General features: G+C 41.5%; 2 protein-coding genes across 3 annotated transcripts in view; one reads left to right on the forward strand and one right to left on the reverse strand.

Moving 5' to 3' along the window:
* The window catches only part of LOC101471554 (uncharacterized), a 291,948-nt gene that overhangs the window by 236,399 nt on the left and 37,236 nt on the right, over window positions 1-18,313 (reverse strand). The gene's annotated exons all lie outside the window — the stretch shown is intronic.
* Window positions 1,769-16,900, forward strand: LOC112435279 (uncharacterized). The gene is made up of 5 exons (XM_076888558.1): window positions 1,769-1,838; window positions 4,666-4,771; window positions 5,620-5,667; window positions 13,257-14,026; window positions 15,806-16,900. Exons 3-5 carry the CDS (start codon window positions 5,661-5,663, stop codon window positions 16,358-16,360), a joined length of 1,332 nt encoding a protein of 443 aa, XP_076744673.1. The 5' UTR covers window positions 1,769-1,838; window positions 4,666-4,771; window positions 5,620-5,660; the 3' UTR covers window positions 16,361-16,900.

Here is an 18,313-nt window from a genome sequence, read left to right on the forward strand (position 1 = left end):
CTGTGTACAAGTGGGGGTGTTGGATTGTGTGTCCACAGGTGTTTGTACTTTGCGTCGTAATAAAATGACGGTAAAAGGCTCCGCCCACTTCCTATCCATGTCATACCATGCAACGACTCTGTGAATGAACTGGAGAAGTGTAGTGGTAGAGTCCTCCGTCAGGAATGAGATATGTGTGTCGACTTTTTATTCTCCCTTAAAATTATTATGCCATAACGCTGCACAGAGCAGCTCTGCTAACAGTTTATAATAGGGTTTATTCGCTCGGTCAGCAGGTGGCGGTATCCTCGTACACTGGGGAGTAAACTGCCATTAAACGAACAGAAGAAGAAGAAAACATCTGCACATGCGCGGTACGGATCGGGTAGACCCGATTTGTACGGTCATACTTTACACATGCGCAGTAAGGATCGGAGAGTCCTGATCCGTAACTATCTTTTTATTTTTCGTTTTTGTCCACATTGTACTGAAATGCTTCATTATTGCAAACATTTTAAGATATACTTGTTATTCTTAACATCTTAACAGATACTCTAACCCATAACTTTTTTTTTTTTTTTTTTAAATAAACTTTATTTAACAAACAATGAGTATACAACATACGAACAGATGAAGTATACAAAACAACAGAACATGAACACACAAAGCCAGGGGTAAAAGAAAAAGGTAACAATTATAAGAATACACGCAAAAATTCACATACATAAATTGTTTTGAGAGCCTTTTTGTTGGTGGAGTCTGATATTGATTGTATGTACATTTCCACATCCTTAAAATAATGACAGAAATATGGTGTTTTGTTAGTAAACTTACATTTATGGATATAAAATTTAGCTAAAAGTATTAACAAATTTATCATAAAAAAACATTTATCATGCTTCTTGGGGAACTTAAAGAAACAGAATAAAACATTTTCCCATCGTAAAGAAAACTCCCTTAAAATATGGACAATAACAAACCCGCTAAATTCCTTCCAGAATCTCTGTGTAAAAGAACAGCACCAAAAAAGATGTGTCACAGTTTCTGGATGATCCCCACAGAAAGTACAATTAGTATTTATGTCCCTTTTAAATTTTACCATGTAGTGACTGGCTGGATAACATTTATGTAGAATTTTAAATGAGACTTCTTTCACCTTATTTACAATCAAATATTTATGGGGGACCATCCAGACTGTCTTCCACTTGATATCTGGAACAAATCGGTTCCAATAAGATATTATATATGGGAGAGAGACGATATCTTCTTGGAATAAACTACGTATTCTTTTATTGCTATTACCAAGTTCCTGTGAAAAGCAGATTTTTCCCACTGCTGACTCAGCTGGACCAGAGAGAGTGACTGAGGTAGAGAACTCTGACCCATAACTATCGTAAAACGCTACGACCGGAAGTAGAAACCTTTCGCGCATGCGGGGTACCGATCGGGTTTCCGGTACGGATCGGGTAGTGACACTCTTGTTGTAATTCGTTTAAAAAAAAGGCTCGGCCTCTTTTTCGAGTCACGTGTCCAAACAGATTCGAATCAAAGCAGATAAGGAAGAAGGGGGCGGAGCAAAGTGTGTGCGCAGGAGAGGAGCCGAGCAGAGAGAGCTGCTTTTTCATGAAACGGGAGTAAAGTAGTGAACTTAGAGGAGAGAAACGAACTAAAGTATCGATCATAAACCACTACCAACGTCCTGATCGATATCTGCATCGATCTGCCCACCCTTGTCTCCTGGATCGTAGCTGAGATCAGCGTGAACCACGTGGGTCTCTGCTCCCTGATCTGTTTCCTGTGTTTGGAAAGAGTTGCAGCTTCATCGCGGAGTTTCTCTCGGTTTGTGGGCTCATCTAAAGGTAAGCACCGAGCTAACTTTACTGTGAGTTCAGTTCATGTTGAGTTTAGCTCCTGAATGAGGTCTTCTGCTGCTCTCCTCGGTGTCTGTTCACAGTTTATTGTGAACACGTTGAGAGAAGAGTGAGAGAGTGTTTGGAGAAAAACACCAACTAATCATTAGCTCAGCATGCTGGGAGAAGTTGGAGCAGAAAAGTCTTTTCATTGTCCCTGCAGCTGTTTTTCTGCCTGCACCAAACCTCTACAGCCTCGTTTCTATTTGAAGTGATAACAGGAAGTCAGAGCGATCTGCTGCAGTATCAGGGTCACAATAAACTTTATTGTCCAGCTGCTGTGGATGAACACATGAGAGGAAGTGAACTCCTACAAAGTCTCATTTCAGTGAGTGTGGCTGCTGTAAAGTGATGCACAGGAAGATGTTAACAAAAACTAATGAAACAGACGAAAGTAAACAGTGTTCATATTTGAAAGCACAGAGAATAAAAATATATTGTGGTGGTTAATGTGCAGCTCTTTTTGATTTGGGAGAAGAATGTTTTTAATCATGTTGTGGATTGAATGTTGGACATTATTTATTTATTTTTGTCCACCTGTGGTTTATGATGGAGACTCTGATTCTCGTCCACCTGCTTTACCAAACCATGATTTGTTTATGTAGCACTTTGAAAACAACATGTTGCTTTGTGGGAGTAAGAGTCACGATTGTCATGTACCTGTCATGTATGGAGAGAACCCATGGAGGGTGGAGAGACTGTGATCACGTTTTGTTGGTAGAATCCGCAGCAGGAGCTGTTCAGCTGTGAATGGTTGGTGCAGTGGGGTCTTTAGGTCTGTGGTTGGTTCACCGTCTGATTGTTTTCCAGACAGAAGCAGAGTCATTAGCTGAAAACAGGTTTTGGAGTTTAGCCTCACTAAAGCTGAACTTTGCAGCTGTCTCTGTCCCCACTCTGAAACACTTCCTGCCATGAAGTTCTGATGAAGCACCAAACTGCAGTTACTCAGTCAGTGGAGGTTCAGTAGTGCAGTTTCTCACCACTGTTGTTAACTGGAGGCTGACTATGGCGTTATTTTTGTGCCACTATTCTGAGCGCACGTAAAAAAAAAAAAGTTTGCTGGTGCAAGTTTTGCATTTTGAGGAGAAATTTATTTTGAGTGAAGAAAAGCTGAATTTGAGTGAACAAAATTCATTCCTGCGTGCATTTTATTTTGCCATTATTTTTTCTAGGCATTGAAGCCATTAAACTAAACCAAAATGGTGGTAATATTAATTTTATCCGGGAAACAAAGAGAAGCATTTTGGATATTCCGCTTTAAGAGTCTGCACCCCACAGGTCTGAGTTTTTCTGAACTGAGCCTTTTTTATTTTTTGTTTTTATTCTAATTTTATTAGTTACATTATTCTCGCATGGGTAATGCGAGATGGCATGTTTATGGGTAATGTTTATTTAATTAATTTTATTCATTTTTTCAGCCAAAGAAGGAGTAGGATTCTCGACAGCTCATCTTAAGTCTACATTTTAGAGATTTTACATTTTAGAGACATAAATTAGGACCTTTTAACAAATCTGTTCCCGTGTGACGATGTCCTCTTGTTTTTTAATTCAACTGCTGGACCAACCTCCTTTTATTATTAAATACTGCCCTTTTGTCCCTTTTTTGTATATATTCATAGTATTCTTCTTATGTATTTCACACGTGTTATTTTGAGACAGGTGGGGATAATGTCTCCTCCCCCCTGTCATCATCATTAATGATCTAGTCCAGTATTTACTTAAGCGTGACTTAACCCAGAGCTTTCCAAAGTGTGGGGCCCGCCCCCAATTAACCAATACCTACCTGTTATATGTCAGTTGATCTATCTATGAAGTTTCGATTGGTTTGATCGATTTAAGCAATTTTCTACAATGTTTTACTATGACCTTGATGAAGGCCACAAGCCGAAACGCGTTGGTCAATTATTAAAGTTGTTCATCTTCCCTTAAGTGTTGCTGGAGTTCTTGCATTGTGGACTCCCAGGTATTTAAACCCTCGTGGGGGTTGTACCCTGAAAGGGTCATCGACCCACTGTTGACCATTGATTTATCAAAAGAGCAAATGTGTGTGTCATTATCAGCAGGTCCTGAGTGAAACTATTGTGAGACCCTGTTTCACTCTATCATGTGGCTCGGTGCTTCCTCCATGTAAAGTTTGGCTACAATGGGACACACTGGGGAGCTCACAGCACATCCATGTTTGTGTCTGTAGAAACCCTCGTTGTATTTAAAATATGTGGTGGTAAGGCAGACGTCTAACAGTGTGCAGACCTGATCAGGGTGAAGCTGGTTCTGGTTTTAAGGAGCTGTCTTGATGTAGTTGTTTCCTGACAGTCTCCACTGCCTCGGTTGGAGGTGTACAAGTGAAAAGTGAGACCACATCAAAGGACACTCTGGTTTCATCTGGATCAAGTGTAAGTTTGTGGACCTTGTTGGTGAAGTCAGCAGAGTTTTTGATGTGATGGGCTGTGTTCCCCACAAGGGGAGCTAGGATGGTGATGAGGTGCTTGGAAATGTTGTAGGTGGCTGAGTTTATGCTGCTACCAATGAGCCTCAGTGGGACTCCTTCTTTGTATGTCTATGGAAGTTCATATATACAGGGTGCAGCATCCCCTGGGTAAAGGTGGTGGTATGCAGGGAGCTCAGTGGCTTTTTCAAGTTCTTGTTGCAGCTGATGACTTTCTTTTTGCTTCTGGGGTTTCACCTTGAAGCTTCATAGGTATTGTTGTAGTAATGTTTATTTGCTCTGCTTCTTCTTGTCAGGGATAAAATACATATCTATACTTTTGTGTCCCAGCTGAGTAACAGGAGGAGAAGAGTCTGGTGGAGCAGCAGAGGAACAGTTTCAGCCATTTGGACTCAGCTCAGCCACTACAGAGGAAACAATGACTTCAACGCAGGAGGTGAGAAAAATATCTCAGTTACATCTATGGCTGTGCAACATGATGAAATGTATATCGAATGACGATATCTGTCTTTTATATTATGGGCTATCATTTGTTTCGTGGTGTTGCAATATACACCGTTTACAGCAATATTTATTTTTTTGTCTTTTATCACCTATGCAAGAATCACATGAAAGAGTACGGAGAGAGTTTACGGATGAGAAGCAAAAAAGAGCCGTCAAAATAAACCTTAGACTCAAACATGCTTTCCCCCGCAAGCGGCCATCTAATAAATACTCACAAAGAAGATGGCGGCCATTACAACTTGTGTCTAAAAATGTATAGCTTCATGCATCATCAAAACACTCGACTCCAGCTGCAGTGTCTTCAGCTGGGCGACATGTGTGAAATTCAGAGAATTTACAGAAAATGGATCATTTTGTGATCTACAGGGTGGGTCATTTATATGGATACACCATAATGACATGGGAATGGTTGGTGATATTAAAGTCTTTTGACATTGCCAGCCAAAAGATGAAACCTCTAGCTCTGCATTTAGTTGCTTCAATGCCTAGATGACCTTTGTGGACAATATTGGTGTATTCTTTGTGCAGGGATTGGGGAATATTAAATTCCATTATTTTCTGAATTTTATAATATAAAAATTTAATATAAAGACTTTGGACTTTACTTTCCCCAATTTTTGCTTTAAGTTATTTTGTTATTTACATAATAATGTAAATAACCTAATAATTATCCTTATTGCTGTTTTAGAGGAGCGGTGCTTCAAAGGATAGCTGCAGATTTCTGTCAGAATCTGCAGATTATACAGTACAAGTAAAATGTTCACGTTGTCTTCCCAACAGTTTCACTGACATCTACACTGGATGGCCAGGAAGCCTTCGCGATGTCTTCTCAGGTGCTTCTTCGGCGCTGATAATTGGCGTCTGTCTTGTGCCATCATGGTTATATATATATATATGTATTTCCGCTGCACGTCACACACCCTATGTTTCGATCAAAACACTCTGCTTCATTTCACTTTCTGTCTGCAGAATTACCACAGCAACTCAAACTGCAGAAAATGTTAAAGTGAAAAAAAAATCAATCTGGGTCATTTTGTCCCCAGTTATGTTTTCTTTTTCCACAATCAAAAGAAAAATGGCAGAGTTTTTTCTTCAGCACTTGTATTTTGTCAGACCGTTATTTGTCTTCCAGTCCCATGAGCACCTTCTGGAAGAACTCAAATGTGTAGCGAAGTGGCTTTGGGTAACTCGGATTGAGCCAGTAAATTAGCCCAGGCAAAAGTGCACACCTGCTCGCCAACATCTTCAAGGGAGTCATCAGGCTGTGCTCCTTTGTGGATTATTTTATAAACACCAAAAATCCATCCTCTCGAGCTCTTCAGCTTCCATCATGTTGAAATCCTAAAAAGGACAGAAATATTTTAAATCCGTTGTATTTTGGTCATCGCATCATCTGTCTATTCACTCCATTTTAGATAAATGGTCCAAACTACCCTGATTACACAGATCCCTGAATGAGACTGAGGAGAACAGACCAAAGAAAAGTGTGGATTTAAGACTATCACCAAATAAAGACCAAGAAAAAGAGAAATGAAACATGGAGAGAGGGCAGAAGGAGCATGCAGCGGTGCACACCGTTAAGGCCGGTTCACACGGTCGAGAGAGTTCCAGACCGCACACGTATCGAATGACAAAAACAAAACTAAGAAATGGACACTTGTGGGTGCCCCTACCATCTGTGGTGTATGGCCACACAACGCTAACGAAACACCCTATGAGCACATTTTTCTTGCGAACATTCCCCGGGCAAACAGGAAGTCTCAACCCCTCTTGAGATAAAATGTGACTTTGGAGTAAATAACCAAGTTGGCCATGATGTGGGAGGTCAGTGCCACGGGCCTGTAATCCTGGGGGCCACTGGGACGAGGCGTCTTTGGTACAGGGACGAGGCATGATGTCTTCCACATCACCGGGACCCTCTGCAGACTCAGACTCAGCATAAACAGTTTATGAAAGACTCCACACAGCTGGGGGGCACAGGTCTTGAGGACGAGGGGACTCACTCCGTCTGGTCCAGCAGACTTGCCTGAGTGAAGTCTCCTCATTTGCATCTCAACCTGGTATTGAGTGAAGGTGATGGGTGGGGGAGGGGTGTCAGGAATCTCACAGGAGGCAACATGTGAAGAGAGAGGCTGGCACAGTGGTGTGGCTCTGGATTCCAGGCTGACTGCAGGTGAGGTTGTGGGGGTGGGAGCAGACACTGTGGTGTCGAATCTATTGAAAAACAGATTCAACTCGTCGGCTCTATTCTCACCTCCCTCAGCTCCCCTGCTGTTGGTTGGCCTGAATCCAGTGATGGTCTTCATGCCCCTCCACACCTCTCTCATGCTGTTCTGCTGGAGTTTCCACTCCAGCTTCCTCCTGTAATTGTCCTTAGCCTCTCTGATCTTGTCCTTTAGTAACACCTGGACCTTCCTCACCTCCTCTTTGTTGCCCCCTCTGAAAGCCCTCTTCTTGTTGTTGAGGAGGGCTTTGATGTCCTTAGTCACCCACGGCTTGTTATTTGGGTAACAATGAACAGTCTGAGCTGGAACAATGGAGTCGGTGCAGAAAGTTATGTAGCCTGTGATACACTCAGTAAGCCCATTGATGTCCTCGGCGTGAGGCTCACAGAGTGTTTCCCAGTCGGTCACCTCGAAACAGCCCTGTAGTTCCGCTATTGCCTCCTCTGACCACCTCCTAACAGTCCTGGTGGTCACAGGTTCCCTCCTCACAATTGGCACATAGCGGGGGGTGAGGTGAATCAGGTTATGATCTGACCTACCAAGTGGGGGGAGGGAGGAGGAGCTGTATGCATCCTTGACGTTAGCATACAGTAAGTCTAAAGTTTTCTCTCCCCTGGTGGGACAGTCCACATATTGTTTGAATGTTGTTAGTGTATTGTCCAGTGATACATGGTTGAAGTCACCCGAGATCACAATAAAGGCACTCGGGTGCTGAGTCTGTAGCCGAGCTATGGCAGAGTGGATAGTGTCACATGCAGCTGTGGGGTTAGCAGAGGGGGGAACATAAACAGCCACCAAGATGACGTGAGAGAATTCCCTGGGTAAATAATACGGCCTGAGTCCAACAGCACACAGTTCAGTGTCGGGGCAACAAATCCTTTCTTTGATTGTTATGTTGGCAGGGTTACACCACCGGTTGTTAACTAGAACAGCAAGCCCACCTCCTTTACGCTTACCGCTAGCGATGCTGTCCCTGTCCGCCCGAACAGTGTGGAAGCCTTCCACGGAAGCATTCTCATCGGGAATGACCTGGTGCAGCCATGATTCGGTGAAACACATCAGGCTACACTCTCGGTATTCCCTCTGACTCCGTACCAGTGCTGAGAGCTCGTCGATTTTACTTGCCAACGATCGCACATTTCCCATCACGATAGACGGCAGACACGGTTTAAACCTCCTCCTCGCTTCGAGCCTCCGCTGTCTCACCGTCACCTTTTTTCTTCTCTTCTGTCCTTGACCTCTGCATCCCCGATGTGTTTTCCTCCAAATTTCAGCTGGTACTTCTGCGGGCCTGGCCAGCGAGCCGGCCGGCATCAGGGCGATCAGCTGATCTCTGGAGTAAACAGTCCGTGAGTGTAGGAGATGTGCCGCGGTCCCGTTCCTTGATAAACGTAACAGTTCCACGGCCACCAGAAGAACAAAAACTCTCTCAATCCACATGATTGAGTAAGAGATAGAAAATGGAGGAAAATACAAGTCAGAAAAAAAAAGAATACGTAAGAAAAAAGAGCTAAACTAAGAGAAAAGCAGGAGCGACTGTAACAGGCTGCACGCTGGTTGGCGCATGCGCACTAGCTGTCACAGTAATGTAACATAGCCTGCTAGTTGAAAATCTAGATGTATGGTTTTTAACTGGATGCACAGCAGACACCTACTTTCACAAATGTCTGCTTTTCCAAAATATACTAAAGGGAAAAGTAGCTTTTATTCCAATATTTTAAGTGACAGTGTGCAGTTTTCTGCCATTGGGAGTCCAGTTACACTGATTCCGATACATTGGGTCGTGGAATACGCTGCTTTAGCGTGGTGTACCACCCGAAAGTAGGAAGAAAAGTGTAGTTGCATAGGAGTGTTGTTCAGAAGGAATCAAAAATATTTCAATAGATATTAATGACAAAAACTACACACTGTCATATTTATATGAGGTATGCGGGCTACCACCACATTTGCAGTATTTATACCAAGTTTGAGTGAAAAAAATAATCGACTGTGTCACTGAGTTGTGGCAAAATGTGCTATTTGGAGTTCTAATGAAATTTTAAACACAGATTGGGGAATATTCAGATGTGCAGTAACGTTGAATATGCAAACAAATGTTTCCAATGCTAGCAAAATGCTAAAACCTACAGAACACATACGGCCCATATATTTACCGGAAAATATAAAGCCTATATTTTTATCAGAAAAATATACCCCATATATTATCACAAAGTACTAGTTAAATTATATTCTATTAAAAATACGAAGAAATTACCATAACTCCAACGGATGAATCGCGATTAATCCCTCTTTCCAGACACGTGGCCAAAGCACACTGTGGCATAGATGAAGAAGGTCAATGCGTATGCGCGAAGATTTTTTTTCATTCTCTGCGCATGCTCATAAAGGATGTGGAAAGGGCTCTTTGGATTTAATTAAATGTGTTCAATGAATTGGAAATATCACTATTATTTAACATTAAAACGGTTTACAATTGATTAAATCAAATGTAAAAATATTAATTACACCCACAAGATTAACAATTTTAAGTATATTGAACATAAAACCATACATACAGAATCTACATTCACACAGAAAAGCCACAGAAATTACAAGAAAATACAGCAAACATTTAAATAACAATAAAAGCAGTTGAAGAGTTTCTGCAGTGATCAATATTTCTTCAACAGTAGAATTTTCAGAGTTTGTAGGGGTGCTTGAAAGCCTTGAAAATCCTTGGATTTTAATAGTCCTTTCAAGGTGTAAAAAGTGCTTGAACTTTAGATGTGGTGCTTAAAATGGGTTGAAATTGGAACTGCATTTCATTCACCACAAATAACTATCTGATTGAATATTTTTCTTAACAGAGAAATAAAATGAGTCGCAAAGTCTAGAAACAAAATTTCTGCTCCTGATCTGCCTTGCACCTCTCCATGTCTGGAACAAAGATTTGCACCTTTTCACAATGGGGAAGTTTACGTGAGTCCTAGAAAATAATTTTCGACTATGTGTATGTAACACATGCAAGTTTTTTGCATTGCATGCTCCCATGGACATATGCTGATATGGAGAAGGAGCTTTTAGCCATGGTATTCGCCTGCACAAAATTTAAAGATTCTGTCTATGGAAAGGCGACAATTGTCAAAGCAATTGACCACCAACCCCTGGTGACCGTAATGAAAAAAGCCCATCCATGTCACCCCTGCCTGGCTCCAGGGGATGTTACTCCGACTACAGAGTTATGACATCCGCCTAGTCTACAAAAAAGGAAAGCACATGTATCTTGCTGACACCCTTTTCTAGAGCTCCACTCGCTCCGTTGTCACAAAGCCGAGTTGAACACACTGATTATGAAGTGATGACAGTGAGTGATGTGCTACAAGCCCTCAGCACAGTCATCCAGCGAGGATAGCCCATCAGAGACAGCCAAGTCAAGCCCGCTCTAGCCCCTTTTTTCCATACAGGGATGAGCTCAGCGTGGAGGATTTCCCAATCCCTGCACAAAGAATACACCAATATTGTCCACAAAGTACATCTAGGCATTGAAGCAACTAAATGCAGAGCTAAAGGTTTCATCTTTTGGCTGGCAATGTCAAAAGACATCACGGAAGAGCTGCACTCTTGCACAGTGTGCAGCAGCACTAATGCGCATCAGAAGACAGAACCTCTACAGACCTCCCGAAATTTTCACCTGGCATGGAAAACAATACCAGGTCCATGTAGATTCCTGTTCAAGATGGATTGAGATCAACCTTCTCGGTCACTCAACCACAGCAGCGGTGCACCACACATGCTCATTACTGACAATGGCAGACAGTACACAAGTCAGCAGTTCAACGAGTTTGCGAAGCAACTGGACTTCACTCATTCGACCAGAGTTTCCACAGTCAAATGGTCTTGCTGAGAGAGCAGTACATAGTGAGAAACAACTCATGGAGAAATCACAGAGAAATTGGACTGACTTTTTCTTGACTTCTTAAACCTTAGAAACATTCCCTGCAACACTAGTCTCCCCTGACAAACGTCTCATGTCTCATCAGACACGCGCAGGGATTACTGTGTGCAGCAAGCTTTTAGAGCTCGTCACAAAGGATCTCAGGGCAGATCAGTGACCGACTTTGTGTCAAAAGTCTCACACTAAAATGTCATGGGACAGGTCCAGCTGCACACTACAGCCATTGCAAGAAGGACAAGTGGTCTGAATGCAGACAGAAAAAGGCTCTGACAAGCTAGGAACTGTAGGAAGGAAGAGCAACGAGCCACGATCCTACATCATCCAGATCGACAGAAGAACCTACAGGAGGAATCGCTGCCACATCCTCCCAATGGCAGATCCGCCGCCGCCATAGCTCCATGACTATGACCCTGAGTGCCAGGACACCAACCATTCTGGATAGTTCTACACTCGCACTGCAAGCACCACACACGCTCAAATGAAGACTCACAGAGCGCATCATCTCCCAAGCCTGTGCAAATACCCGACCAAGAGATTGTAAACCAGGCGTCATACATTACATGTGCAGGTCACATCTGCAGACCTAACCCAAGATAAACACAATGGCATCACATGTATGTATAATCAGTCTAAAGTCAATATGTTGAGAAATGAAGTTGACTGGGTGTTTGCATTTCTAATGATTGGTGCTGTACTGAGGTATGGGGTTTGTCCAACCATAAACACTGTTAGGTTAAAATTCACTTTAAAAAAATAACGTCTAGAAAGACTGAAAGCTAAATGGAAAGGATGTAGATCATTTGGTTAAATTATCATTTTACATCATTTGTCTGTTATGAGCCACCGTACCTGTGTGGGCTAATCCAATTGGAACAGTATGTGGGGGTTACATGCATGCAATACACATACATGTGGTTATTGACTTATACCACCTCACAAGACAACCACAGTGCCGTTTTCTTGTTTTGTGGGGTTGGGGTGTTTTTGTTTTTTTCAATGTGACATGAATATCTCAACATGTTGATTTGTTCACATTTGCACATCTTCATTTTTAACTGAGTTCATACACTATATACATACAAGACGACCTTTTCCCTTTGCAGTGTTTTTGTGTGGTGCGTTTTTGTAAGTTTTAACAAAAAGGGAACAAAAGCGTTTAAGTCAACCAAGGATGATTTCTTTTAATTTTCACATGGTCTTACCAGGGTTGATGTGACGTGAAACATACATTGTTATTTTTATGTTTAGTGTTGTGCTGAAAGGGCTTCAAAATGGACCTTAAAAGTGCTTAAAGAGGTGATGGCAGCCTCGCTTCTGTCAGTCTGCCCCAGGGCAGCCGTGGCTACAAGTGTAGCTGCCTCCACCAGTGTGTGAATGTGAGAGTGAATGAATAGTGGCATTTGTAAAATTATGATATTATTTTATGCCATGTTATACCCCTAATTAAAGATTGTGAATTATTATGTAGTTTTAGTTTGCATTATTCTCCTGAATTAGAAGAAGCTGATAACTATTGCATTAGTTAAACTGATTTGCATTACATTAAATTGCTGACTTGTTGTGAATGAATGATATTGTTTTATGATGCATTATATTGCTGAGTTATAAGAAATACTGTTCGCAGAAGGTTATTGTCTAATTTGTCTGAGTAGAAGAGAACAGAGTGTGCTGGAGTTTTCTGCCCCATTTCAGCAGGAGCAGATAAACAGGGAGCCAAGGTCGTAGCTTAGGCGCTGTGTGAGAGAGAGCATGTGAATGTTTAGGCTTTTTAGGATAAGGTGGAGGCACCAGAGGTTATAAAAGTTTGAGCAATGCTCCACCATTTTGAGATTTTGAGGCTGTCTGCATCAGTGTCCATCTCCCACGTGTGTGATCATTAAATCATCGTTTGACTCAACCCGGCCGGACCAGTGTTGTTATTGTGGTTTTTTCTCTTGTCTCCATCCCCAATATTTTGAACCTTAACACATTGTAAAGCGCTTTGAGAGCCCCGAAAAGTGCTATATAAATGCAATCCATTATTATTATTATTATTATTATTATTAGTATTAGTGTTTAAATTTTACTCTAAAAAAGGCGTATGAACCCTGCATTTTAAGTACAACTCTCATTGTAGCATCTGATTATAATGTGATACTATCACCAACACACCTACAATGTTTTTGTTAACATCTTTGATTCAACTAATGGAGGGAGTTGGAAAGTTCAGTTTGTTCCACGACTGCATTTTACTCACTGCCTGTTTGTATCTCTGTCACCTCAGGACCAACATGGAGCAAGAAGTCAGGACTCTCAGGAGGCTGATGAACTTCAAAGACAGAAAAGAGAAAAGAAATACACCTGTGAGGAGTGTGGGAAGGATTTTAGCCGTTCTGGCAACTTAAAAACACACCAATTCGTCCACAGTGGACTTAAACCGTACATCTGTGATCGTTGTGGTAAAGCTTTTAATCACAGAAGCCACTTACGACGTCATCAAGTTATTCACTCTGGAATGAAAGCGTACAGCTGTGAGTTGTGTGGTAAAGCTTTTGCTGACAATGGAAGTTTACAGAGTCATCTATTTACCCACTCTGGAGTTAAACCATACAGCTGTGATCAGTGTGGTAAAGCTTTTGCTCATAGTAGAAGCTTAAAGAGTCATCTAGTTACCCACTCTGGAATTAAGGCATACAGTTGTGATCAGTGTGGTAAAGCTTTTGCTTGCAGTAAGTACTTACAAAGGCATCTAGTTACCCACTCTGGAATTAAGGCGTACAGCTGCGACATTTGTGGAAAAACCTTCCGCTGGCCACTCAGCCGTAATATTCACCGACGCATTCACACCAAAAAAGATTTTTGCTTCTGTGATCAGTGTGGCAAAACCTTTGTGGCATACAAATATTTACAGCAGCACATGTTTAGCCACACTGAGGAGAGACCTCATAAATGTGACCTGTGTGAGAAGACCTTTAAAGAGCCACGTTCCCTGAGACAACATCAACACATTCACACCAGAAAGAAACTCTACAAGTGCACTTACTGTGAGGTATGTATTTTTCTTTGTACAGTCACACTTATTTTGAAGTATTTTGTGAATTGATTTTAATTTCAAAGCTAAATGAGACATGAAAACCTCATGTACAGAATATTCAGTCAAATCTGAGACAAATCTCCTGAAATTATCCTGATGTTGGAAAAAACGTAAAGTTTTAAGTTTCTCACCTTTCTGTCTAACATTCACACTCCAATGGATGCATCGGAGAGCAGCTTGAGAGTTAATATCTTGTGACCAATGTTGTTTTCCACTACACATTACAGAATACATGCCCCAAAAAGTAGTTTGTAACGTATTCCATTACATTACTCATTTAGAGTAATGTAACGTAACTTAAATGTGCTGTGGGCCATCATCTCACTGGAGGGCCACTTCAGTGTTCAAGCAGTACAAAAAAGCAATTAAAAACACCAACAAATATTTCCATAAAATGTGGAGGGCTTTTTTAAAAATTCAAATATTGTATTCATCACCACCCGCATTCTCCTTGACCTTATAGCAGCTTTTGATACTATCTTTCACCGTATCCTTCGTCATAGATTAGCATCTACTGCCACCGTAGTAGATCATATCATATCATCATCATCATATCTTTGTTTTGAGACCAGAACTGGTTTGGCGCAGTGGGCTGCACAGCTGCTCTGGCAAGGGTTCGAGTACTACATGAGACAGATGCTTCACATCTTCCCTGCTTGCATGTAATCTGCTTTCTTGACACTCTTCAGTGTAGTCTTTCAAATAAAGCAGTTTTCAGCAGAGTCCAGCTTCTACACAGTGTTTTCAGATTCCACTACACGGCATTCACACTGCATTTTCGCAGGAAATGCAACTTTTTCTAGTTCAGTTTTGAGTTCCCTTCCCAGATGCCTTAACGTTGACTCACACCCTGGGCCATCTGACCTCAGGAAATCACATGATGGGGTGGGGCTAGGTTTCACAATGAGCTCGCCCGAAATCCTAGCTGATTGTGACCCACACCCGTTTTCACACTGTACTCATGATTAGGTAGAAGATCATCAGGGGGTCCTTTTATCTCTGTTTGGGGGGAAACTCCCACGGGGTTTAAATCTGGGACTCTCCACCATTTGACACTAGAACTGAAGAAGCTTCTCGGATGAGAGGTGAAACGTCTTCAAGCAACCTAAAGAAGTCCGGACGCTTTTCTTTCCAAGCTCCTTAGACAACAGGATTTTGAACTTTATCGTGACAGGTTTATGTGGAAAATAAACAAGCTGACGGCGGAGTCGCACAATGGTTTCACTAACGGTGGTTTTCCTAACGAAAGTATGCATAAAAACATTCATTTGTCCATCCATAGTGTGGTTATTTTAATCTCATACAACCTGGACATCACAATTTCGATTGTTTACACCAAAATTTAAAAAAACATTTGCTCTACAAAAGCCTGATATCAACTTAAAGTACACTATACTGCCACTTTTCTATCACATGTCCTGTTATGTGGATGTCATTTTTCTCAGAAACAAAAGTCAGATAAAAGAAATAATTAGGTAATTCTTTGTTTTTACATTCTTTAGGTCCCAATCAGCACAAATAGCAAAGAGAAATTGAAAATGTATGCCATGAAAGAGTGTCTTAGGAGGTTAAATAAAAGGGCAAGAGAGAACTTCAAGAGATTGATATAGCCTCTAGAGCGACCATCAAATCGATTAAAAAATATTGCCGTGAACAGCTGGTTTTGCATACAATATGAAACGATAGATGTTTTAATATCATCATAACTTACACTGTGTTTGTGTCTTTGTTTAGAAGCAGAGCGACACAGATGGATCCAGTTCTCAACCCTGTCGTCGCTGTGGTGGTGGGAAAGCGTTTCATTGTGACCTTTGTGGAAAAACTTTCAATCATCCAGATAGCCTAAAACTACATCAACGTAGACACACTGGAGACAACATGAATTACTGCAAAGAGTGTGGGAGAGGCTTCCCCACATCAAGTGAATTAAAAAAACATTATCTTTATCACAGTGGCGTTAAAAAGCACGTCTGTGACCAGTGTGGTTCATCTTTCTTCACTGCAAATCAGCTTAAAGACCATAAAAGAGTCCACACAGGAGAGAAACCATATAAGTGCAGACACTGTGACAAAAGCTTCTCAAGTTCAGGCCATCGTAATGTTCATGAAGATGCACACATTGAAGGGAACTTCAGCTGTGACCAGTGTGACAAGAGCTTCAAGAATCTCAGTTCATACTCCGCACACAAACGATCCCACGCTGTAAATAAACTGTTTCACTGTTACAAATGTGCCAAAACGTTCACTTCATTATCTGCTCTGTGCAAACATCAGCGTGATCATGCATGACTGAAATCACTGGATCACAATGAATCTGACGAGACAGAAAGATCCTCTTCTGGTTTCAGGGTCAGACTTAAAAACCTTGAGATCAGGCTCCACAGAGTTCAGCTGGAGTCTCCTGTAAAAAAGTGTGTCAGCTGATGTCACACTTGGATCTGATGAGGTAGCTCTGATTTCTGGACCTGCAGTGAATAATCCTGGATGTTAAACTAGGGAAGTTGCAAGTATAGATGTGCACATCAAGTGTTTTCTTTTTTCTTTGAGAGATTTTCATTCTGTAAAAGAAACTTTAATGTTGAAAATGTTTGTCCTATAGAAAATAAGAGAGGAGAGTTGTTGATTCTTGTTTAACTCTTATCTGAATAGCACTTACCTGAGTGCCTTGCCACCTGTTAGCCTACTTCCTAGGCCTTATTCCTTGAAGAAAAGACTTCTCTGAAGAAGCACTTATACCTGAGTTAAGTCATTGTTTAATCACTCACCTTCACACGTTCTTTATTGTCAGATGTCTGCATATTGCTGATTAAACCTACTAAACATTTTAAACATCTTAAATTTAGAAGTTGGAATTATGGATATATAGATCAACTTAATTTTTCTTTGATAAATGTTGATGCTCTTTTTTTAAAACCCACCTTGTTTTATTGTAATTTTATGTGTTATCTTTTTAAACTTTAATCTTAAATCCCTTTCTCCCAAAACCGCAAATAATTTCACACTAGTTGCTCTTACAGCACCCAATACAAACTTAATTGTCAACCAGCTTTGAAACAAAAGCTGCTTTGACTTAATGTCCACAAAAAAGAATCTCAAGCTAAACTGGCAATGGGCTGTACTTCCATGTAGTACCAGTTTGTACCAGGAGATTGAGCAGTGAGTGTAATCTTTATTTAATCAGGCAAAGAACACATTCTTATTCACAGTGGCAGCAAAGAATTGTTAAGGTTAGCTGATGTGCAGCACATATCAGGACCATTGAAACGATCACAAAGACTACTTTTACTTAATTCAAATTCTATCAAACCTCTGCTTTTGGGTCCTCCTTTCACTTTAGTGTATTTACTGTATTCTTTAAATCCACGTGTAGTTTAGTGAATGCATTTTGAGCTGCGTGTTTTGCAGCTGTTTTCTTGTTGGGTTTGTATTGTGAAACAGTGATACTGTTAAAGCATTAGTTATATTTGATTAACTCCGTGTAAAGTTTCTTTTATAAAACAGTTTGATGTGAAAAATAAAGATATTGGTCTGACAACAAGTAGTTTGGGCCATGATTTCATGTTCAGATCAACTGTTGGTACAGGTGGAGGTTTATCAGAGGAGGAGAAGGAGGCTAGAGGGCAAGATCAAAGTAGCACGGAGGGAGGTTAGCCAACTAACGGAGTTGCAGAAAGGTGCGGCAAAGAAGGTGCATAAGAAATACAGCAAGCTGTCCATACCTGAGGCCTTGAAAACTGCCAAGCAAAGACTCACAGCCTTGGCCAGCCGCTTGAGGAGGTACACCAGAGAGATAGAAGGCAGGAGAATAAACCAGCTGTTCTCCACAGAACCAGCAAAGGTGTACTCTCAGTGGCAAGGGAACAATAAGAGAACAGCACCACCAAGGCTGGAGACGGAGCAATACTGGAAGAGCATATGGGTGAAGGATGCAACCCATAACGGCAATGCTCAGTGGCTAGTGGATCTGAGGGCAGACCACAGCGACCTCCCTGAACAGGGTCCAGTAACCATCACAGTGGCAGATATCCAAGAAAGGGTCTCCAGTATGAAGAGTTGGACAGCACCAGGGCCCGACATGGTTCACGCCTACTGGCTGAAGAAGCTAACTGCACTCCACGAGCGTCTGGCAGCACAAATGAACCAGCTGCTAGTTAACGAGAGACACCCGGAATGGCTAACCGAAGGCCGGACGGTCCTGATCCCCAAGGACCCCAAGAAGGGACATCCAACTACCGACCAATA

Source organism: Maylandia zebra, linkage group LG9 (assembly GCF_041146795.1).
Source record: "Maylandia zebra isolate NMK-2024a linkage group LG9, Mzebra_GT3a, whole genome shotgun sequence".
In the NCBI taxonomy this organism is placed as follows: Eukaryota; Metazoa; Chordata; class Actinopteri; order Cichliformes; family Cichlidae; genus Maylandia; species Maylandia zebra.

What these genes read in the sequence shown, in the direction of transcription:
- LOC112435279 (XM_076888558.1), top strand. An exon ending in ACAAGTGCACTTACTGTGAG is followed by an intron (nt 14,027 to 15,805) that starts GTATGTATTTTT and finishes GTCTTTGTTTAG; the next exon opens with AAGCAGAGCGACACAGATGG.